A 12,246-nucleotide genomic window follows, 5' to 3' on the forward strand; every position below is an offset into this window, starting at 1 on the left:
ATATGATCTTTATTTGTTAGTGACAAGACCTACATTAGACTCCTAACTCTGCCATGTCTTAGCTGTGTGTCTTTGGGCAAGTCACAGAATTACTATACTTGGGCTCAAATTCTAGCTCTTCTCTTTGTTATCTACATGACTTTGGATGAGTCACTTTACTTCTTTGCACCTCAGTTTCCTCATTTATAAAATAAAAAGATCTTGTAATTCTACATCTTCAATCTCTCTACACCATAGCTTCTTCATCTATATAATTTATATAATTAAGATAACAATACTTGCAATGAACCAAACAGCAACATTGAATCCCAAAAAATCCAAATATGAAGGCTTCTTTGATAAAGCTTCCCCATCTCACAGTCCTTTTTTTTTTTGCCATCTCTCTACCTGTTGCAGGGGATTTGAGGGGTGTTGGAGAAAGCTGCAGAGAAGGGGATCATCTCTATACCTTCCTGTTTTTTGTTTTCCCAAACTAACCATTCCAGCTTCCCAGATAAGATGAGGAAAAGTCTCCAGGGTCCTTTGCATTCTCTGATTTTCAGTGACTTTCTCTTTCCTGCAATCTTGGGAGCCCAAACCTAACTTGTGTACTCTCTGTACTACCATTCACCCTTCTCTAACTCTTCTATTTTCATCTCCTATCTTTGGCCTTCATTAGCTACCATCCCCTTATGTTTTTGCCATTCTGCTGACACATCTTTTCAAGTTTCTAACATTCTCCTAAATCAACAGAAGGGAAGGGCATTTCAAAGGAAGGTCATAGGATCAGAGATTTAGATCTGGAAGGGATCTAAGAGTTCATCTAGTCCAGTCCCCCAATTTTATATATAAGGAAACAGAAGACTGGAAAGGTTAAGTAATGTTCCCAAGTCACATAAGATGTAAATGGAAGAACCAGGGCTTCAACCCAGTCCTCTGACTCCAAGATAATAACATAATGATAAGAGTCAAAGTCGGCTGTTGGGAAGGGAAGTTCTTGCACTGGAGCAGGTTCACTAAAGCCAAGATCTAATGGACCAGACTTGTAGGGTTTGGGATGAAAAGTGGATAACTAAGCAATAATTCTATAGCAAAGTAACTTAAGTAATGGTAGCAAATAAGATGGACAAAAGAAATGTCAAGAATACTTACACAGGTGGCAGCTAGGCAGCGCAGTGCATAGAGCTCAGGCCTTGAAGTCAGAGGACGGGAGTTCAAATCCGACATCAGACACTTGACACTTAAATAGCTGTGTGACCCTGGGCTAGTCACTTAACCCCAATTGCCTCACCCCCCCCAAGAAAAAGAATACTTACACAGAATGAAGCATAATAGAATTATTCAAAATTGGTATACAGAATTAACAGACACATGATACTGATGTGTAGCATCCAAGCTGATATACAGTAGGAAAATTGAGTACAACACACTGTTCCTCTCATGAGTCAAGAGATAGAAGTATAAACCTCAACAGGCCCTGCACACCTCCGTCCAAGGTGCTGTGCCAGAGCAGCTCTACTCCGCGGGTTACAGTGACGGCTAAGAAGGAGGTCCGGCCTCGCAGAGATAAGCAGGACTCAGCAGAGCAGAAAGGGCACGCGTTGAGATCCGAGGGCTTGGCATCGAATCCCAACCCGGTCATTTACTCCTGGGGCACTTGTCACAACCTGTCCGTGGCTCAGTTTCCTCCTTCACAAAACCACGATAAACTAGCTCGCTTTTGGAGTTCTGAATGTACGTCCCGTGATCTTCAGCCTGAGTAAGAGAGCGGAGTCCTTGCACCGGGCAGGAGCAGCCTCTGGAGCGAGGCTTCCCAGGGGCCCTGCCAGGTTACCCCGGGAGTTGAGTAGCGGCCCCCTCCGGCCAGCAGAGGGCAGCGCAGCGTCCCGGAGGGGCCCGGCCCTGCTCCTCCTCCCTCCCTTCTTCGGTCCCCTCCCCCTCTTCCTACTCGTCCTCGTCCTCCGCGGGGCGGCTCGGATCGGCCTTCCCGCCAGCCCACGCCGCCGCCGCCGCCTGGCTCCCGGTGCGGCCAAGGCCATGGCTGGCGGCGCCCGCGCCCGGCAGCCTCGGGATCCCGGCGAGCAGGGTCGGCGCGGAGCGGGGGACGGCGCGGCGGAGCAGCCCGAGAGCTACCCGCAGCGCCAGGACCACGAGCTGCAGGCGCTGGAGGCCATCTACGGCGGCGACTTCCAGGACCTGCGGCGACAGCGGCCCGGACAGGTAGGAAGGCGTGGGGAGCGCTCGCGTCCTGCCCCGGCCTCGCCTCGGCTCTTCTCCGCCTGCCCCGGGGCCTGGCCCTCACCCCACGCCGGCCACCCCGTTACTTCCTCCGCCGCTCAACCCCTGGTGCTTTATCCGCCGCCCCCCTCACATTCCTGCACTGCCTCGGTAGCCCCGCCCCGCCAGCGCAGCAGCTGCCCCAGGATCAAGACAGCTGTATGTCCATCCGTTATCCTTGCCAGGTTCTAAGCCAGGGTTCTTAACCTGGAGTCCGTGAACTTGGGGTTTTACTTTAAAAAAAAATCATGATTACTGCATTTCATTATAACTGATGGCCTTCGTAATACTACGTATTTCATTTTATGCATTTACAAGTATTATTCTGAAAAGGGTCTATAGGTTTCACCAAACTGCCAAAGGGTCCATGACACAAAAATGTTAAGAACCCCTGGGCTCAACTCTTTATGTGCACCCTTCACTGTCCCATGACTTTTTACTGATATCCTTAATTTTTCTGCCACCCTCATCCTTTATTCCTCCCATCCTTCCCCCCCACCGCCCCCATGCACAGATAGATATAGATATCTATATATATATATACATATATATTTATATATATATGTATATATATATATATCTATATATATATATAGGTACTTCTCCTTTTCCTTGACATTCTCTGAACCTTTTGGGTGGGCTTAACTGTACACTCATCACCTCCTCTAACTTTGCTTTTCTTCTCTCATCACTTTTTTCTTGACACATGCCCAGCCCTTAGTGGACAGTAATCCTCTTCAGCAAACATTTCTTGGGTGCCTAAGCACTGCAGCAATACTGAAATGATCACAGTTTGGGGTGGGGAGAGAATAAAATTCATTAACTTCTTCATGTTGATAGTGGTTGATAGTGCATAGGTAAGTTATAAAGTATTTTTGAAAGTTCAAAGCAAAGAGAAATCACTTCTGACTGGAGAGATAAGGGTATAGTGGAAAAGATTGTATCTGACTTGGCTTTAAAGGATGAGTAGGTTTTCCAATGGAAGAAATGGTCGCGGAAAGGAATTCCGGAAATGAAGAACTACATAATTCATGAGCAACAGGAGGAGGCATTTGAGCCTGGGCCACATTAGAGACTGAGAAAACTGGTGTGGTTGGAGGGTGTGGTCTGTTAAGTGAGATAAGGCTGGAAACATGGGCTAGACCCAGTTTGTAGAGGACCTTGAAGGGCTAGCTACAGAGTTTGGCTATCATTTGGTAAGAGGGAGCAATGGAAGGTGTTTGAGCTAAAGAGTTATATGGTTACACCCGACATGAGGATAGGGCAATGAAGTGTAGGATAGATTGGCAGGGGAATACCAATTAAGTTATTAATAGTAGTCTGGGAAAGATGTAATTAAGTCTGAATTAGCAGCCACAGCAGTGAGAATGGGGAGAAGATGGTTGCTGGAAAGATTTTGAAGACAGAATTGAAAAGACATAGTTATTGAAGCAGTGGGAGTGAAGAAATCAAAGATAAGTCAAATATTTTCAGAATGAGTGACTGGCAGAAGAGTTATGCCATTAACCTATATAGAGAAATAAGAGGCCAGTTGTTGAGGAAGGATGATGAATTTGGTGTATGGAATATGTTGAATTATAAGTGCCTGTGTGATACTTACATGGAACTAACTAGCAGGAAGGTGGAAATGTGGAGCTGGAACTCTAAGAAAGAGAAGAATTGGGGTTGGACATTTATAAATCAAGTACATAGAAATGATGGTTGAAACCTTGAGAGTGGACAAGATTGCATTGGGAGATAGCATAGAGAACAAATAAAAGAAAGGTAAAGATTGAACACTTCTTCCCCTCCCAATGCAGCAAGGTTCTGAGTTCAGCTTTCCCAGGGCAGAATCAAATTACTGCACAGGGAAAAGAGATATTTGTCCAAAAAGTAAGTAGCAATACTCTCAAACATCCTATCTTCATGCACAACCTACTCTTTCATTTCTTATTATAGTGTTCCTAATTCTACAAATCATATATCACACATTCTTCTATTTCATCAATCTTCACTGTATTTCCCTGTTTAGAAATCCCCCCCCCACTTCCTTCTACCGATATAACTTTGCCCACAAGAGTGTCCACTCCCTCCAATGCATCTAAAAGTGTCTCATGCTGTACGGAATATCTGGACTGAACTCTACCCTGTCCCTGCCCCATTTTCCTTCTGTTATAGGCCTTTCTTTTAGGGCCCAACTTAGTGCTTTATAAATGTTTGTTGAATGTTGTTGAATTGAAAGCTTCATGTGGGCCTGGGTTTTGAGAACTAGTCTTTCTTCAGGCCCCTAGGTGGCACAGTGGATAGTGTCATGCCTGGAGTCCTGAGTTCAAATCAGGCCTCAGACATTTACTAGCTGTGTGACCCTAAGTCACTTAACCCTGGTTGCCTCAGTTTCCTCGCCTGTAAAATGAGCTGGAGAAGGAAATGGCAAACCACTGCAGTATCTTTGCCAAGAAAACCCCAAATGAGGCCATGAAGAGTCAGACACGACTGAAACAACTCAATAACAAACTCCTTTCTGCCTGTAATAGTCGCCTCCCATGTTTTACATCCACCTTTTTTCCATATTGTACCAGGTGCTACCTTGTCCCCCTAGCTTGTCTCTGCTACTTAATTTATTTTTATTATCATATATTTCAAGGGTCTTTGAGTTCGTCTATGGGAGTATTTTCTTTACTAATGGAGGTTACGAGGTCTCTTTGCCTCAGTTCTTCATGAGTCATAGTGACTGAAAAAATTCATCATCTCATATCCAACCTTCTTGTGCTATACCACTGGTACTTTGCTAGGTTAGTCCACAGACAACCCACGTAAGTACATACATACACACACACACACATACGTATATACATATGTATGTGTATGTGTTTATGTATGTGTTTGTATACATATACACATATACATACATGTGTATATGTGTGTGTGTATACATATACATGCGCATATATATATATATTTTTTTCAATCTCTGAGCCTATAACTGAAGATTTCCCAGGTTGGCAGAACCTGCTGCTACAGCTGATACAGTGTTGGAGAGTCTATAAGCATCAGCTTAAGACTTTAGTAGAGGTTATTCATAATCAGTTGCTCATAATGGAGACTTATCTGTGTGCTCCAGAGAACATTACTTTTTGGAATTCTGTTTTAAATGATGTCTTCCTTTTATCTCACAAGCATGGAAAGACATATGTGAAGCAACTGCTACAGGTAGAAAGGAGTTTGGGGTTGTGTCCAACTCTGCATGGCCCCATTTAGGGTTTTCTTGGCAAAGATACTAGAGTTCTCTGTTATTGCCAGCTTTCTCACCTCTGAAAAATCTAACATGAATGTACTGTCATGCTTCTGAGTATTACAAAATAAGCGGTGCTTTCTCTCTTCTACAGTTTATATCATTCAGCCTCATCTGACACATCTACTCAGCAAGGTTTTAATGAAGTAATAATTCTTTTGGAACTCTCTATAAAAGGAATACATTCTACTCCACTCCTCCTCCATCCGTTCTTTCATGCTGAAATACTGGAAATGCAAATCTTTACTCCTCACAGTCATAATACAGTAGCATTTTAACCATCTAGAACTCAGTTATTTGGCACCCTCAGTTATATGAAATTTAGCTCAGTATCAGGAAATAAGCATAAAAGTCTCAGAGCAAGAAAATTGATTTCAGAAAGTTCACCGTCAAATTCATGCATTTCACTCTTAGTAAAAACCCTTTAGGCGGCAGCTAGGTGGCGCAGTGGGTAGAGCACTGGCCCTGCAGTCAGGAGGACCTGAGTTCAAATCCAGCCGCAGACACTTGACACTTCCTAGCTGTGTGACCTTGGGCAAGTTACTTCACCCCCGACTGCTAAAAAACAAACAAAAACCCTGTAGGATGAAACCCTGTAGGATGTCGCTCAGAACTTAGTTACTGTATTTTTTCCATAGTTCTAAAAATGTATCAGGTTTTCATGCCCACAGCACATAAGAAGCAGCAAACTAAAAGATCAGAGAGAGAGAGAGACAGCTAAAAATGGGTATGTACACAAAAATCAGTAAGCCCTTATTTTAAAAAGGGGGGGAGGCTTAATGAAAGCAAAAAGCAAAAGTTTGATAGCAATTAGGAGGAAAGAGAAAGGATTGCTTAAAATCCAGTCAACTCAAAAACACATAGTACGTGGGTGCTATTTTGCATAGGACCAAACTCAGGTTTGTTACTGAAATACAGCACAGTACAGTAATATGGTAATATTCATAATTATGACCCTGAATCATTAGACAAGATAGAAGCATGTTCATGAACCCTTTAAGAAGATAGGGAAGTTTGTAATACATTTTCACACTTTAACATAAAAAAAAATTGATGTTTAAAGAATTTGAGCCCTCAACTGTCAGAAAACTTGGTTAGATTAATTCTGGATAGTGGTTTTGTTGTACTTGCATTCTTGGAAGTGAGAATATCAACATAGGAGGGCTACGGTCTGATAACAAAATGAATATTTCTCCTATGTTACCGTATTAGTGTTTTCTGAATATACTGTAATTTTTGAAGGTTTCTAGTTTCAAAAAGTCATGCTGCTTTGGATGTTAAATCCCTGAAATGTAGCTTTTTTGGTCCTATGGTAAAACTAGATTCTATATAGGATTAGAGATGTTAAATTTTCAGAATTGTTACATGGTAGAGGAGAGGGAAATGACTCCATTTCATCCCTTTAGTAGATAAAAAATTATTGGGAAAATATTGACTTATTCTTCAGTAGCCATTTATACCTCTAAAGTCATGGTGTCAGTTTAGGAACTTTAAAATGTATTATGTATAACAGTTTGCTCACATAATATTTCTCTGATACATCAGTAATTTGGTGATTCAGTTGATAAAAACACTCCCTCTAATCCCTGCAGATCACATCTCATTTACATCTTATTCTATAGAACTCTTATTCCAGTTCCATAAAGCCTTCATACAGAGTCCCCCAAATATGTTGTGAGCTTCCTATCACCAGACGTGTGGATACCAAAGGAGTATGAAAACTATACATTAGTTATCTTTTGATCTTGTTATATGATTTTTCATTAATACATTTCTATCTTTAATTTCAAGTACAATGCTTCCTTAGTAACACATTGCAGCCTATTCATACTCACTTTGGGATTTCTACTGCTCTTTAAGTGACCTTCAATTTTAGTTGTTTGTAGATGATAATGTTCTATAAGAATATCGATATTATATAAACAGTAGAGAATAAAATAAGCTTACAGGAACCTTAGCAAGAAACTGAACTAAGCCGTATCATCCTAAGGGTATTTAAAAATTAAAACCAGAAGACCCTTAACAGACAAAAAGTGAAAAAGATCTGTGAAGGTTTCTCTAACAAGCTACTTCACTATCAGTGACAATCTGCCAAGTTTGCCCTCTTAATATCATACCTGTGGATGCTGCATGAAGAAATAAAAGGACACTAAAGAATACAGATAAGGGAGAAGTGGACTAGACCAAATATACAGAAGATCATGCTGGAAGTGACATAAATTTAAGGGTATAGAGATATTAGTGTCATGATATCTGAAGGAGGAGAGAATACCAAAGACTTGAGGGATGGTGAAAATGGGCCTTGTTATTATTAGAATAATACAATGTAAAATAATAAAATAGTTGGCTTTCTAAATTTTTAAGTTTAATTTTTCTTAAAGTAATTACAAACCTGATTAAATTTACCTCTAAATATTTAAAATTTAATTTTAAGTAGATAAGTATTTTGGTTTTTCACTAATCTACCAAAATTACACAAAAGCTTAAAAACAAAAGGAACAATGAACATCCTAGTAAAATGGATTTAGGTTTATTCATTATGTCAAATAGATTCAGAAGGTATTCCTTTTTTAAAATTTATTTTTGTTGATGCCTTTTGTCTTTATATTACATTCATTTCCAGATAAATTATTCTCCCCTCACCCAGCAGGTCTTTCTTTATAAAAAGAAAGAGGAAGAAAAATTGCAATAAAACTGGCACATTGCTTTTGTCTGACTTTTTTTTTTCTTACCCATAGTCCCTCACCTCTGTAGTGAAGGGAGAAAAATATATTTCTCAACCCTTCTCCAGATCTAAGCTGGGTTATTATAATTAGATAACATTCCATTTCATTTTGTTATGGAAAGCACTGATTTTCAGAAAAGGAGCATGAGGGAAAATAAAAATACCGTAACTCATTTAATATAACTTTTGTCACATGGAACTTTATACAGTCTCATCTGAGTGGTCACTGGCAGCAGTTTTTTTTCTCATTTTAACCATCTTCATGGATGTCTGAAAACTAAAAATTTATTTTAATTTATATAAAATACTCTCTCCTTATCCATGATTATTTCTAAATATTTTAAATATGAACTTTTTTTTTTTAGCCAAAGTTTGTAAGCAAGCATTCATACTTCCTTAAATGGGTAACTTCCCCTGCTATACTAGCATCTTTCACATGCTAAAGAAGCCAAAGGAATGAGGCCAGGACACAGCTTTGTCCCAGGGAGGATATGCTAGGCCAAATACAATCCTGTGGTCCTGGAGCAGACACCATAAAGAGGATCAGTTTTCTGTTGCCCTCCTCACATCAACTAAGTGTTTGTTTGGTTAGTAGCAACATCATCATCACCTTGTTGTAGAAGCCTTTCCTTAGTTGTTAATCTCCCACTCCAGCCCAGGAATCACTTTGTATTTGTTTTGTTTCTGAGATATGTGATAAGTAAATACTTATCTATGAATATGTTAAGGTCCCAATAGACATTAGGAACTGCTTTGCTTTTTTGTATTTGTATCTGCAGCACTTATCTAGCACAGTGCCTGGAACATAGTAAGTACCTGATAAATGTTTGTTGGGTGATTGACTAATTGACTGACTTACTTTTCTGCTTTGGATTTTTCATCGAAGAGATTAAACAGCATGTTGACTGGATTGTTCCATTCTTAACAAAGTTTTTCTTTTAACTTCTGTATTTACAAGTGAAAATACTCTTAGAGTAGATTCTCAAAGTTTTGGTTTCATCTGGTTTCATTTGGTAAAGAATGCCTTACAAACATAGCATCTAACTCAATTATGTTGAAAAAACAACATTGTAGTGGATAAGACACTGAACTTAGATAAAGAAAGAGCTAAATTCAAATTCCACCTTAGAGACCTACTAGCTGAGTATCTCTGATTAGGTGACTTCACCTCTCTGAGCACCTCAATTTCCTATTAATCCTCACAGCTCTAAATGATCCTATTTTTTTAAAATGGTTTTAGACTCTTCAGGGCTTTCTGTGGTGAAACCTAGGTACTTTAATTTCCACAGCTATTTCTGTTTTAAATAGCTTTTTAACTTTTTTAAAAGCAAGTTCTGAAGGAATGTTACTACTCTATCCCTATTCTTTGCATTCTTTGCTTCTTATTTCTTAAAATCAGCAACGATAGGATGATTAGGTTTAATGTTTATTGACCTTTTTGTTTTAAGGATATGTGAAGAGTGTTCAATTTTGTGTTATCAAAAATGCAAGTTTAGGTTACAGAAGGTACATTCTGTTGTAATGTATGGATGCTCATCTATTATAACTTCCCATGAAGCTTTCATACTAATCAAAACTGTATCAGCAGTCAGCAAAACAAATAATTGACAAATAATCTAAATATATTTAGATACTCTGTAGTATATTTAAGTTTCTCTCATTTCAAATTGTGCATAGTAGATTTGTAGTTTCATGTGCAATCATCTTTTTTATTGTACTATGTTGTGGAAATGCTTGTTATTCCATAAATTAAAAATAAATTTTAAAAAAAGAGAAATACCTGCTTCAGGAATCTCACTCATATAGGTATTCCTTACACTAAAACTAATATCAACTCTTCCATGCCTTAGTAGAAGGTCTTCATGATTTGGCGTGGCCAAATAATTCATGAAGTAGTAACTAAACTTCTGGTGACTCAGGTTGGTCCTTAACCAACAAGTATACTATCACTTGATGAGTCTGTGCTTGAAGCTTTTCCAGCCTGCTAGCACCTGCCAGAGCTTGTTCTCCACTTTGAGAACCCTCGGTCACCACTATCCTGTGATGTGGCATCAAAGGTTGTTATGTTTGCCCTTCGTTCTCGAAGAGAACCATGACATCAGGGAGACAGTGACATGACTTGCAGTTGACTTTGATTTGAGTGAGGGAGGGATTCTCCTCCAGAGCCATCTGGGTCCAGTGGTCAGATATTCATCAGGATGCTGGATATGGCCCAAGATGCAGTGGGAGACCCTGCCCTTTTAAACTAAGGTCTTTTCAGATTCTCACTTTGAGTGAGGTAATGCCTTTTCAGTGACTTGATCTCTTTAAGAAGTGAGTCAAGGAATGGCCTCTTTAATTAAAAAAAAAATCAAACTGGGAGAAGACCCTGGGGGTTGCTGGCCAAAAGAGAAGCAGTTACTATTTACATTCACTCTGAGCCAGGAGGGCCCAAAAAATGGCCATCAAGTGGTGATTGGGCAGGGACCTAAGGCATCAAAGGAGGACTTTTAGTGGAGGATTTAACTTAATATTTATGAAAGTCACAAGTTTGTAGTGGCCTGTTCCACGTCACCCCCCTCCCCATCAAGTATAGTGTAGAAATGGTTCCACATTCTAGAAGTTGATCTCATCATTTTGCTTTGTGGAGTTTGGTTGGGGATGAAGTAAAAGAAACATTTTAGCAGTCAGCTGGGGGGGAAAGCACTAAATTGCTGTGTATACAATAAACAAATTTGGTAAAGGCATCCTCTTGCAGTTGAGTGTGAAAAACTTTCCAGCCTTGTAGATCCCCTCATGGCTAAGACTGAGCAGGTGATTTTTGCCATAGAACATTGAATTAATAAGAATTTAATTGACTTACAATGTTATTAAAAGGATACTTCAGGTAGAATATAGTTTAATATTATAGATAAAAACAAATCAACATTTTAAACTTCTAATAAAGAAAGTTTACTTTCAGTCCTTTTTTGCATCTTAAGATTTCAAGCATAGAGAAGCAGAATTCTAACTTCTTTCCAATACCCAGACTCTAAATTTGCTCTTACTCACCTGAGGCTCGGAGTATGTGTGTGTAGGGGTAGGGGGTGGGGGGTAGGAAGAATATGTATGTACAGTCACAATAATTAATAAATTCCTTGTTTTTAATCTCAGGGGGAACAAATAGATGCTGTTGCCACTAAACATTCTATTTCCAGGCTTTTTAGGTGTAGCCAACCTGAGCTCCCCCAAATTGTCATATTAATAGATAAAAAACAAAAGACCAGAATAAACAGATTCTAGGTTAAATTTGGATTATGCAGTATTATTATTGAAGAACAATAAAAGAGTTAGCTAGGGGAGGGCAGTTATTTCAGATGATACACAATTTTTAATTTGGAAATTTTACGTATTTCATCATGTCTTTAAAGTAGAGTGGAACATTTTTATACGATGGTATATTAGACATACATGACTTTTGAGTTTTCTTTTATAATGTACAGTAGGCAAAAATGTGTAGAACACCTATATAAAATACAATTATATTTACAGAATGAAACACAATTGGTTTGGACTAAGATGATCAATGTCACAATTTCTTTTGCCCTTTTTTGTGTCCCCAGTTATTTACATAGGGCCTGGCACCTAGTAGGTACTTAATAAATGCTTGTTACTAGTTTTTACTATTAAAAAGACAAACAAACCTCTTTTTTTTTTTAATTTTAGGTAAAAGAGCCCCCAGAAATCAATTTAGTTCTACATCCCCAGGGTTTGACTGGTGATGAAGAAGTCTATGTCAAAGTGGATTTGAGAGTTAAATGTCCACCAACCTACCCAGATGTGTGAGTACATTTGTGGGTTGTTTTGATATGATTTCAGTTTGCCCTTTTATCACCACAAATGCTAGCTGAAATTTATTAATGAGAACCTCCCTTTTACTCCATTTAAAATGTTTATTTCATTGATTTCTCATCTTCCTTCAGACCCCCTAATGTGGAAGTTTCTCAGAAGTCTGTCTTAGGCCCTTTTCTCTCCA

General features: G+C 39.3%; 1 protein-coding gene across 5 annotated transcripts in view; it reads left to right on the forward strand.

Annotated features, from left to right (window-relative positions):
* Window positions 1-1,934: 1,934 nt before the first annotated feature.
* Window positions 1,935-12,246, forward strand: part of EIF2AK4 (eukaryotic translation initiation factor 2 alpha kinase 4) — a 109,099-nt gene continuing 98,787 nt past the window's right edge. For 3 of the 5 annotated variants that reach the window (XR_013485404.1, XM_078151336.1, XM_078151339.1), the window contains exons 1-2: window positions 1,937-2,199; window positions 11,937-12,052. Coding sequence is in view for 4 of the 5 variants with exons in the window: in XM_078151336.1 (XP_078007462.1) it covers window positions 2,017-2,199; window positions 11,937-12,052 (299 nt within the window). In the remaining variant the exon portion in view is untranslated. Of the gene's footprint in view, window positions 2,200-11,936; window positions 12,053-12,246 lie in introns of those variants that run through there. The other 2 variants (XM_078151337.1, XM_078151338.1) reach the window with 2 other exon arrangements.

The sequence above is a fragment of the Phascolarctos cinereus genome, unplaced genomic scaffold, assembly GCF_003287225.1.
Source record: "Phascolarctos cinereus isolate Bilbo 61053 unplaced genomic scaffold, phaCin_HiC Scaffold_3;HRSCAF=262, whole genome shotgun sequence".
NCBI lineage: Eukaryota > Metazoa > Chordata > Mammalia > Diprotodontia > Phascolarctidae > Phascolarctos > Phascolarctos cinereus.